The sequence below is a fragment of the Miniopterus natalensis genome, chromosome 5 (genome assembly GCF_054644295.1).
Source record: "Miniopterus natalensis isolate mMinNat1 chromosome 5, mMinNat1.hap1, whole genome shotgun sequence".
Taxonomy (NCBI): Eukaryota; Metazoa; Chordata; class Mammalia; order Chiroptera; family Miniopteridae; genus Miniopterus; species Miniopterus natalensis.
The window spans coordinates 15,803,790-15,815,165 of record NC_142085.1 but is presented as its reverse complement, the minus strand read 5'-3'; the positions used below and the strand labels follow the sequence as shown (position 1 = coordinate 15,815,165).

At 52.4% G+C, this 11,376-nt stretch overlaps 2 protein-coding genes across 4 annotated transcripts; one reads left to right on the top strand and one right to left on the bottom strand.

Moving 5' to 3' along the window:
* The first annotated feature begins 418 nt into the window (after positions 1 to 418).
* Positions 419 to 5,377, top strand: CRIP3 (cysteine rich protein 3). The gene is made up of 8 exons (XM_016212662.2): positions 419 to 2,433; positions 2,674 to 2,768; positions 3,159 to 3,216; positions 3,312 to 3,443; positions 4,217 to 4,288; positions 4,413 to 4,507; positions 4,604 to 4,661; positions 4,836 to 5,377. The coding sequence occupies exons 1-8, from the start codon at positions 2,391 to 2,393 to the stop codon at positions 4,895 to 4,897; spliced, it is 615 nt and encodes a 204-aa protein (XP_016068148.2). The 5' UTR covers positions 419 to 2,390; the 3' UTR covers positions 4,898 to 5,377.
* A 576-nt stretch (positions 5,378 to 5,953) lies between these two features.
* Positions 5,954 to 11,047, bottom strand: SLC22A7 (solute carrier family 22 member 7). Of its 3 annotated transcripts, none has more exons than XM_087817123.1 (10): positions 10,601 to 11,047; positions 9,892 to 9,995; positions 9,603 to 9,757; positions 9,323 to 9,491; positions 8,584 to 8,707; positions 8,182 to 8,291; positions 7,579 to 7,793; positions 7,346 to 7,454; positions 6,407 to 6,613; positions 5,954 to 5,996 (listed from the first exon to the last, which is right to left on the bottom strand). In XM_087817123.1, exons 1-10 carry the CDS (start codon positions 10,991 to 10,993, stop codon positions 5,954 to 5,956), a joined length of 1,629 nt encoding a protein of 542 aa, XP_087673249.1. In that variant the 5' UTR covers positions 10,994 to 11,047. The 3 variants fall into 3 exon arrangements, with proteins under 3 accessions (XP_087673249.1, XP_087673247.1, XP_087673248.1); XM_087817121.1 differs by having other exon boundaries at positions 5,954 to 6,008; positions 9,892 to 10,019; positions 10,601 to 10,993; XM_087817122.1 differs by having other exon boundaries at positions 5,954 to 6,008; positions 10,601 to 10,993.
* Between the last annotated feature and the right edge of the window lie 329 nt (positions 11,048 to 11,376).

The following is an 11,376-nucleotide window of genomic DNA, read 5'->3' as shown; positions in this document are numbered from 1 at the left end:
GGGTAAAACAAGTGTAGTTATGAGCAAAATGGACTGATGAAAACAAGTGAGGGAAACAGGAATGTTAAGTGGCAGTTCGTAGACACCAGTCCCATCCCTGTGGCCCAGTTGAGAAGACTGAAGTTCAGAGAGGGTGTTGGATTTCAGACACAAATAAGACTCCTTTCATCCATCAAGGCACAGCACTGTAGCCCAATGATGAGTTTATCACACACACACCCTTCAGCCCTTCTGAACTAACTTCACAAAACAGAGGAACTTAGCCTTGGCCAGTGTGGCTCAGTTGGTTGAGCATTGTCCTGTGCACCCAAAAGTCCCCGGTTTGATCCCCGATCAAAGCACATACCCAGGTTGCGGGTTTGATTCCTAGGTTGGGGTGCTTATGAGGCAATCACATTGATGTTTATCTCTCTCTCTCTCTCTCTCCCTTCTTCTCTCTCTAAAATCAATAAAAACATATTTCAAATAAACAAACAAAAACCCAGGAACTTACTCCAGAAAAATCTTCATTTCACCATGATATTTCCTCCAGGGGTTTTCTGCTCTGCTGGGGCACAAAGTAATCCGCTCCCTCTCCTCTCCCTACAAATTTTTTTTTTTAAGTAGCTCACTGCAGGCATTATTATTGTTATCATCATCACCATTATTGAGATATTATATCATACTAAGACATTGAGACATTCACATACCATAAAGTTCACCCTTTTGAGGTGTACAGTTCATTGATTTTTAGTATATTCATGAGGTTGTGCAACTATCACCACTATCTAATTCCAGGTCATTTTCATCTCCCCACAAAGAGACTTCATACCCATTAAATACTCCCAGTTGCCCCTCCTCCAAACCCTGAGCAACCACTAATCTCTGTCTCTATGGATTTTCCTATTCTAGACATTTCATATCAATGGAATCATAAAATATGTGGTATGTATATGGCTTCTTTGGCTAAACAATGTTTTTATGGTTCATGTTATAGCATGCCATCAATGCTTCATTCCTTTTTATAGCTGAATAATATTCTATTATGGTTATACTACATTTTGTTTATTAGTTGGGCTGTTTCCACCTTTTAGCTATTGTGAATAGAAGTACTGTGAACATTCATGTATAAGTTCTTATGTGGACAAATGCTTTCTTTTGAGTATATACCTAGGAGTGCAATTGCTGGGTCATGTAGTAGCTGTGCATTTAACCTTTTGAAGAATTGTTACTCTTTTCAAAAGGTTGTACAAAATGTAAAATAACATTCCCATCAACAATGTACGAGGAATCCAGTTTTGCCACATCCTCACTAACACTTGTTATTATTCACTTTTTTATTATAGCCATTCTAATAGGTGTAAAATGGTATCTCATTGTGGTTCTGATTTTCACTTCCCTAATGACTAATGATGTTGAGCATCTTTTCATCTGTTTTTTGGCCATTTGTATATCTTCTTTGGAAAAAAATGTCTATTCACATTCTTTGCTCATTTTTTAATTGGGTTGTGTTTTTATTATTGAGTTGTAACAGTCCTTTATCTATTCAGGTTACTAGACCCATATCAGATACATGTTTGCAAATATTTTTCTCCCATTCTGTGAATTTCAATTTTTGAAGTGTCCTTTGAAGCATTGCTGAGCTACTTTTAATAAATGTTAAAACATTTTAAAACAAACTAAATTAGGAATATGTAATTGGTGTCTAAATTATACATTTAAATTTAATAAGCATTATAATTTTACAGGCAAACCATTGTTTGCAGACCACGCTTTGAAGCTTCCACACTAAGAGTCTTGAGTTCATTATATGCCAGGACTTTTGGGGCACTTTGCATGTGTTAACTTATCTAATTATCACAACAATCATATGAGGTAGAGACATCATCATAGCATTATACAGAACTGAAGCAGAGGAAGGTTAAGTAATTTGCCTGAAGCCAAAAAGTAAATAGCAGAGATGCGCTCCAGCGTCCGTTGCTCCTAAGCACCTGCAAGACTGTCAAAGTGTAATTAAACCATTTCAAATAATGCCTAACCCCTTGCTTTGGGTTTGAAATAATAGTGTTTTCATGGTGTCTACACTCTGGGCATTTTCTCTCTCGGTACCAACCCAGAAACTAGTGCCACCCTTCCAGGTGTCTTCACTGCTCCCTCCTCTCCCAGTCTGGATTCAGGATCATCTCACCTCTCCCAACAGAGGCTTTAGTGTTTGGAACTAATTGCGAAGTTGCCTACGTCCCCCAGGTGGAGTAGTGCTAAATTTCTGGTGTCTAATGGACTTCAGTAAACAGTGTATTCAGCCCAATGAGGCTCCAAGCTGAGCCATGGGTGGAGCCAGCTGAGGGGGCGGGAACACAGTCTCTGCGGGGTTCCTACTGTGTGCGGCACCAGCTTCCCAGAGAGGAGCCATGAGTTGGACCTGCCCACGTTGCCAGCAACCTGTTTTCTTCGGTGAGGCATGGGCTGAGGAGCGGGAGAAGACTGGGCAAGTGTGAGCAGCTGGGTTCCCTGAGGACATGAGGAGCTGGCACGGGTGTAATCCCAGACCCCCTTTCTACCTGTGGGGCTTGGCGCTCTGGTGGGATGGAGCTAGCCTGCTGGAGATACTCCCCACCGTCTCCAGGAAGCGGGACGGGGTTGAGGAGGGAAAGGAGGGCGCCTGGCAGCCTTGTTCCACCTTGTTTCCTACAGCGGAAAAGGTGAGCTCCCTGGGCAAGAACTGGCACCCCTTCTGCCTGAAATGTGAGCACTGCCACAGTGTCCTGTCCCCAGGAGGGCATGCAGAGGTGAGACCTGGCTGGGGCACACAGCCCCACGTCTGTCACTGTCCCCCAGACACCAGCCCCATTGCCGCCCTGGAGGCTCGCCAGAGGCAATCTCAGTGCCAACTCCCAAGTCCAGTTAAAGTGTGGGTCCCATACCAGCCACGATTTGGGGACCGAGTTGTGCTGGTGAGCCCCATGCCATTTGAGGGGGAGGAGAAGGCAGCGACACTGCTTCCTGGCCTGCTTTTGCCCTTTTTCTCTGACCGCAGTAGCAATTCTGGCATGCCAGCCCACCCCTGATCTCTCCCAGCTGGCAGACACACCTGACAGCCTGTTTGGGGGGAAGGTCTGTGGGGCACAGGAAATGCCCCCTTGTCCCTGAGCAACCCCTTTTCCTCTGCTTGTGCCTAGCACAATGGGAGGCCGTATTGCCACAAGCCATGCTATGGGACTCTCTTCGGACCCAGGGGTAAGTACCAGCCTTGAAGGAGTCAGGGCAGCAGAAACTCTCCCTATGGCAGAGAGCTGGATACTCAAGGCAGACTTCCCCTCTTCTCTCTGCAGGGGTGAACATTGGTGGTGTGGGCTCCTACCTCTACAACTCCCCCATTCCCACCCGTGCCAACACCACTCCCCTCAACCCCAGCAGCTTCAGTCCCCCAAGGCCCAGGACTGGCCTCCCCCAGCGCAAGAAAAGTAAGTGAGCCTGAGCCCCAGCTACCCCTCCTCCCGACCTTTCCCAGTCTGGAACCAGGGGTGGGACCAGGTGGCAGTCTCTCACAAATCCTCTGCCTCGCAAAATCTTCCATTATTCAAGATTCCCTTTTTTGATGTTTCCTCATGTCAGCTGCTGAGTTCAGAGGTTAAGTGGGTAGATGGCATTACCAGCCCCATTTTACAGGTGAGGAAACTGAAGTCAGAGAGGGCAAGTGACCTTGTGTAGTCACAGCTAGTCAGAGGCAAAGCTAGCCTATAACTCAGGCCTCTCCCAGGCCAAGGCCAAGGAAGGAATGACTTATGAAATGAGGAGTCACTGAGATGGAGCCAATCCCTCACATTCTTCCCCTTCTCCCCTCTCCCTGTTTCTTTCTCCTGTCCCCTGCAGTGGGCAGTGACACCGTGCTCCCCAAACACCTGACACCCCTGCCCTGGGCAGCTCCTATATCAGCTCAGGTTTCCTAAGGATTGAGTTGCTGACAGGACAGGGTTGGGCTGGTGGGCACCTGAACCCCTGGGAGGATGAGAAGGAAGCAGGTGGTCCCTCCTGCAGATAGGGATGGGACAGGAGGTAGGGTCAGAGGGGACGCAGCTCTGTCTGAGGAAGGCATACTTATGGCCACCTGGGTGGGGGGCTCTGGGATGAACATGGCTTTTGGAAGAGGGCAATACCATATGCAGGCTGGTGCTGGAGGGCCCTACTTAGGCCTGGCCCCCACCTCAGCCCTAGCCAGGGCCTCTTCCCCTTAAAGGCCCTTCCCACACGAAGACATTCACTGGGGAGACCTCACTGTGCCCCGGCTGTGAGGAACCTGTCTATTTTGGTAAGTGACAAGAGAAAGCGTAAGGAGGGGAGTGCAAGGTGGGCATCAAAGGACAGGGAGGTGGTGCAAGGCAGGTGGGTCTCCCTGCCCTGCCCCTAGGGCTACTACTTCTTTCCACCACCAGCTGAGAAGGTGATGTCTTTGGGCAGAAATTGGCACCGACCCTGTCTGAGGTGCCAGCGCTGCCGGAAGACCCTGACTCCTGGGAGTCATGCTGAGGTGAGCAGGGAAGGGATGGGTGGTTATGCTGGGAGGAGAGAGGCTGGAGATAGGAAAAGAGTCAAGCTGAGAGTGCTCTCTTTCTCTGTGTCCCAGCATGACGGTGACCCCTACTGCCACATCCCCTGCTACGGCTACCTGTTTGGCCCCAAAGGTGGGCAGCCCCACCCTAGACATTGGGCCTAAAGTATGGCATGTGGGTCTGTGGGGATGTGTGGACAACTTCCCCTGTAGTCAGATATACCCCAGGTTCTTCCCAGTTCCTTCTAGCCCTCAGCCCAGTACCCCCTGGTCCCAAGGCCCTGGGTGATTGGGCTCTCTCCCTCAGGTGTGAACATTGGTGATGTGGGCTGCTACATCTATGACCCCGTGGAGATAAAATCCAAGTGAGATGCTTACAGAAGTCGTCACCCTCACTCAGGCCCCCCACCATCCCCTCCGTCATCCAATGAGAGCTACAGAATTCTTCAGTCCCATGGAGGTAGGGGAAGGTGGGATTCTGGCAGCCTGGGCCTCAGCTCCATAGTAGACCAGAAAGTCTAGACTTTCTCTGCCAACTCCTCCCTTTCCCATTCCTATCTGCTCAGAGGAACTGATCAACCTCATTTTGAATGGTGGCCTCTTGGCCTTCCCAGTTCCTTTCCCCAGCAAATTCTATAACTTCATGGTACTCATAAAACTTGTGTTTATTCTTGCTTCTCCAATAAAATGTTAGCTCCCATGCCTTCAACTCTTCTTTGGGCATGAAGCCTAGATAGTGGGTTAGAGGGTGGGGAGTGTGGGCGTGGAGGGTGCATTACCCTGCAAAGTGCCAGGGAGTTAGCAAGGCCAGCCATGAAACAAAGAGCTCTGTTCTCCTGGTCCCCTGACCCTGGCATTGGGCAGCCCCCAGCACCACACAGTGAACAGCATGCCCACAGAAGTCATCATAGGACAGTCCCTTCTTTAGCACCATCTCTAGAAGAAGCACCTTATTCAGCACCTCACTGAACATGACAACAGATAGATCCTGTGGTGAGGTATGTAAAAAGGCTTCATTATTCATTTGAGAGACGAACAGACTGAGGCCCAAAAAGGGAAAGTCACATTGCCAAGGTCACACAGCAAATCGGTGGCAAAGCTGAGATCAGAAGCCAGCACCAGACTCAGTGGCTTCCCATTCAGGGCTCACCCCACAGCTCCGTACTGCTGCCCCAACCCAAGGGGAGCCTTTGTTTACAGAATCTCCCCAGCCAAGAGAGCAGTACCAGAGTTCTCCAGCAGTCCACTGCATTCTAGGAAGACACACTTCTGCTAGAAGTTGGATGAGCACAGAGAAGGTCATTGGTGGCAAATCCAGCCCTGAGCACGGGGCTCAATGCCCCCAGTCCCGGTCACAGGGCCTGCCCTTCTGCTCTCCCAGACCCTGATGCAGGACTTCTGTGGGGGGCCTGCTCTTGAAACCACTCAGTCGTGGGCTTGCTTCATGGGCATCTCTTCCTCCTGAAGGCTGGATGGGGCACTGGGGAGGAAGGAGTCAGGAGCAGTGGTAGGGTTTAGCCCCTGAGGCCTACCACCACAGCCTGCCCCATCAGTGCTGGCCTAGGGCTTCCCTAACTCCTGATATATAAACGTGTACTCCCACAAGGGACTCCTACACATGCTTGTACACATCCCTGATGTGCAGGCATACCTGAGTGTGCACATACCCAACTCTTCTTGGACAGTCTTGGGTATTTATGTACACACATATGGATATGGATATGGATTCATGTATGCTTTTATACACGCAGTTTACATACTTCAGGCCATGCACCCATGCATACTAGCATACATGCACTAGATACAGACGTGTTCCTCTGAGTCCTACCTGAGGTGTCAGATACCTGAGCACCCATACCCACATGCAAGTGCACACACCTCTTCCTTTCCACGTCCTGGATGGTCTCTGGCAGCTGTGCTTGCCTTGTCTCTGGCAGCAGGAGGGCAGTGCAGGCAGCCAGGAGGGCAATCCCCCCATAAGTGAGCTTGGGCAGTGACAGCCATACTCCATCCAGCAAGGCCGCCAATGGGGCCAAAGAGCCCCCCAGCCGACCCACCAGCGCAGTCAGCCCCATCCCTGTCTGTCTGTTCAGAGAAAGGATGGGGAAGAGGGTTGGTGCTCTCAGCTACTTGGGGTCATGCCTCATGGGGCACCCCCCCAGGTTGGCAGGGGGTACTCCTTCCCTTTCCTCCCTAGATAGCTAAGAAAGCTGAGGCTTCTTTCAGGTGGTCTTCCCACCCACCCCCTGGCCAGGGCCCTCCAAGCCAACACCCACCAGAGGATGGGGCCCCCATTCTGACAGAGTGCCAGTCAGATGTCACTGAAGGAAAAAAAAAAAATCACTGGAAATGGAATGGGGAAAGAGTAGTATGGAAGAAAGAGGGTCAGCAGCTCATATAGACTCTGCCATGTTGTTAGAAGAGGTACAAGGCTTTCTCACCATACCCAGCTGCCTACAAGTCTCTTCTTCACCTGCCAATAGCTAGATGAAAGGGCCCAGGCCTTATGTCCAGAGACAATTTTCAAGGGCAGCTCGGCCTGGGCTGTGGGGAGATGGGATGGGATGGGCAGATAGGGTTTTTTGCCACTGTTTTCTTTTAAGGGAGGCCCAGAGAATTTGTCTGACCTCTCTCAGGGTCACTTAGTGAAGAAGATAAAATGCCCCACCTTCTGCCCGATTGAGGCCAACAGAGTGTGGTGCAAAGAATGGGTGAAAGGGACTGGGGTGCAGTGTGTTATGTGTAAGTGGGGGTGTTGGTAAGAGATGAGACTAACAACCCCCTCTTCAGATTGGCTGGGGCTCAGGCTCCCCTCACCTGAGCACAGTAGGGTACAACTCTGAGGTGAACAGGTAGGCAGTAGTAAAGGCAGCTTCAGAAAAACCTTTGCCCATCACCGCCAGGGCAGTGCTCCAGGACGCCATCTCTGGAGGAAAAGGGGTTCAGGATAGGAGGTGGAGTTTCCAGAGAGGGCAGGACTTAATTGGCCTAGAGCCCAGGAAAGGGTGGGGGTTCTTGGCCAGGAGGCAGGGCCCCAGAGCAAGGCTCACCGGTGGACACCAGCAGCCTGAAGCCCAAGGTGAGGGCAGTGCCCAGCAGCGTTCCTGCCTGTGTGAGGCGGCGTCCGGCATGGCGCACCGACAGGTAGACCAGCAGCTTGGAGGGCAGCTCCACGGCCCCAAACAGCAGCTGCGTCTGGTACACGTTCAGCCCCAGCCCTGACACATCCAGGCTCAGGCCATAATAAGAGAAGTTCACTCCAAACCTGGGAAGGGTCACAATGCCACTCAGGGGCCTCCTTCCCAACCCACCTTATCCTCTCAGGGAACCTTGGTCTTTTAGAGACCACTTCTCCCTTGTGGCCAAAGCACCTTTGCCTAATCTTCACAGCCACTCTGTGAGGTAGGAACTAACAGCATCCCATTTTACAGAAGGAACACCTGTCCAAGGTCTCACAATAAAGTGGCAGAACCTGAATTTGAACCCACGTGACTGATGCCTATGCCATCTTCTGACCTTCCACAGCCCTATCCCCCCATCCCTTCACCCACCACCCCCACTGGCCCTCCACAGTTACACTTGTCCAGTTTCCTGTCACACTCAGCAGCATCCCTCCACCTACCCCTACCCCACCAGGCCTGCCCTCTCCTCACCACACCACCATGCAGCACAGTGAGATATGTCGGAGCCGTGGTGTCCGCAGCAGGTCTAGATATGAAGGTCTTCGGACCACCCTCTCTGCAGCTGCCACTTTGCTCAGGGCCTGGTGGGGGAGGAAAGTTTGTGACATGGAGTTGACTGTGTGGCCTTAGCAAGGCACATTGCTCTCTCTGGGTCTCTATTCCTCCCTTCTGCATTGGAGGGAAGGGATGCACATGGGAGCTGAGGAGAGTAAGTGGAGTCAAGGGTATGGCCCACCAGAGGACATTCTGGGAGAGCTCTACGTTAGAGAAAGGAGCTTTTCCTGAACACACAGTGGGCCCCAGGACGGGAGTGCTTGACACAGGCTACGCACATACATGTGCTTGCATGCACTCACACACATTCACCCTCACCTCCAGGCTCAGGCTGTCCTCACCCACAGGCCGCCCATTGAGCCTGGCACAGCAGAGCAGGTACCTGTGGGCCTCCTCCACACGGCCCTGAGTCAGAAGCCAGCGTGCAGACTCAGGCACCCACCTGGGGGACAGCAGGAGGCCCTTCAGTCAGTCAGCACCCTAAGCCATGTCTCCCTCCTGGACACACCACACGCTGGCCCCTCAGCCTGGAACATCTTCCCAACCATCCTTACCTGGTGAACTTTCAGTCATTCTTTAAGGCCCAATTTAAAAGCCACCTTTTCCCACACTTCTTTGCCCAGGCCTAGGTTCTCCATAGCCCAGGAGTCACTTCTCTGCTCAACTGAATTGGTCTCTCCCCCAAGACCTCAGCCCCCAGGACCAGCCACCCACTTCTACAGGTGACAGGAGGGCATATGATGAAAGCGAGACAGACATACAGACATACATACCCAGAGGTGTCATCCAAAGCCAGTTCATTTGGGGCAGGCAATGAAATGCCCACCCTACTTGACCTTCCCTCCTACCTGGACTTCCTACCTCCATCCTGTCCCTGTCCTTATCCCCACCCCTCCAGGGCACCAACCTAAGTTAGTACTTGGTTCTGTCACTCTCATGTCATGGATTGTCTCTCATTTTCTTTTTCTCAGTCTCTCTGTCTTCAATTCTCAGCCTCTAAATAATTCTGTTTCTGGCTTCTTGTATCTCTCACTCCCCAGCTGCCCATAGGCCTCACCAGAGGCTGAGGATGCCTGGGACACAAGGCAGGGTGACAGCCAGCAGAAGCCATCGCCAGTCCCGTATCAGGTACCCAAACAGTGCCAGCAGCATCACGCCCCCTGACCAGAACATGCTGCTCAGGACACCTGCCACGATGCGGTGTCTCACGTCCAGCCACTCCAACTCTAGGTCCACAGCCAGAGACAGGAAGATAGTTAGCAAGGGACATCAGTCTCACTCTTGACCACTGTATCCCTCCAGCCCTCTAGGCCCTACGCATTCTTTGCCTGCCTCACCCAGTGGCAGCACAATGATGGTGAAGCCAGCCAGGGCTGCGCCAGTGAGGGTGCGGGTGATGACAAACATGACGTAGCTGACTGAGGCTGCAGATGTCAGGCCCATCACCAGGGCACTCACATAGGCCACCAGCAGCAGACGGCGCCGCCCAAACCTGCACAGGGATCATGTAGGGTTAGCTCCCTGCGGAGGGGAGGTCCCAAGATAGAGGTAGACTAGGCCCAGACCCCAGCTAGTGGGAGAAGGTTCTCCACCCCACTCCCTTATTGGCCCCCCACCTCACCCTACCTGTCAGACAGGTATCCGAAGGCCACAGCCCCCACCAGGACACCAACGAAGAAGAAGGTAGAAGTGGCTCTGTTCAGGCCTTTCTGCTCACACACCAGGTCCCACTGTAGGGACAGGCAAGGAGGGGCCTCCCATGGGCACAGGCCTCTCTCCAGACCCCGGGGCCTTCTGAGGTCAACTGTGCCATCCTGGTACCTCCATGTCAGATAATAAACCCCCAACTGTTCAACTTGAGAGTGGGAGACTTTGCCCCTCCCCAGTCCTGCAGCTTCAGCTTCTTCCCATGGAGGGCCTTGACCATGACAACAGGAGCCCTGTACCTCTCCAGAGAGATTCTGCCCCCACCTGCACACACCTCCAGATGGATTATGTAAGTCCTAGACCTGGGGCCCAAATGAGGAAGAAAGAGGAGGCCTCTATTGTTTCTCCACCTCTTAGTGCAGAAACACCCTTCTCAATCCTCAGCCCCAACTCTGTGGAGCCACCTTAGCCTTTCCCTGCCTTAATCACCTCCTGATTAATAATAGCAGCTCCCATGTATGGGCTCCTTACTACAAGCTCTGCACTTTAAATTCATAGATCTCATCTACAAATGGGTAAACTGAGACTCTGAGAAAGAAAGAATGTGTCCAGTGCCCACATAGCAACCACCCAAGGCAATGGCAGACCCATCCCACTCACGTGTCCCCCAGCCTCCTGGCTCAGGTACCTCAGTTGCAATGGTGGAGGAGAACTCTGAGTGGTCGTACTCCCAGCCCTGAGGGCATGGCATAGTGGAGGGCTCACCCTGCAGCTCCCCAGGACTCTGCCCTTCTCCCCTGAACGTAGAGTTGGGGAGGGCCTGGGGGTAGGTGAAGCGGAGGCAGGAGCTGAGTGTGCCATCTGGCTCCCGGGGAAGGTGGGACTCCAGCCATGTCTCCTGGTGGCTGAAGTTGGCAGGGGCACCAGGCAGGGCACAGCGGTGGGCAGGCACAGCAGCCAGGAAGATGGGCAGGAGGAAGTTCATGGGCAGCAGAATTCGGGGCAGGGACAGCAGGGCCACATTCCGCAGTTGGAAGGGCCCAAAACCACCCACCTGGTCTAGCAGCTCCTCGAATCCCATGCCACCCACCAATAACTGTCCCCAGTGTGGGCTCCCTCTGTAGTACTCAGCGCAGTGGACCCTTGGACTCTAGAGGCGGGAGCAGATAGATTGATGGGCGGAGAGCCTGCAGCCACAATCCAGCCCTCAGGGGCTGACCCAAGACTGGACCTTTCCTGGCCACCCTGGCTACACTGCCTGTGAAGGAGGGGCTGCCAGCCATTCAGAGGTCATGGACTCCATGGCTCTGGGACTTACACATTGGTGCTCAGGGACAAAATGGGGTATCCTCAGGCCCCTATGATGGGTAGGAGGGTGTGTAGGAGATGAGCCCATAATCCCTTGATCAGCAGAGCTCCAAGGATCCCTAGAAGGAGGAGTCTCCAGGGCATGATGCCAGCTCT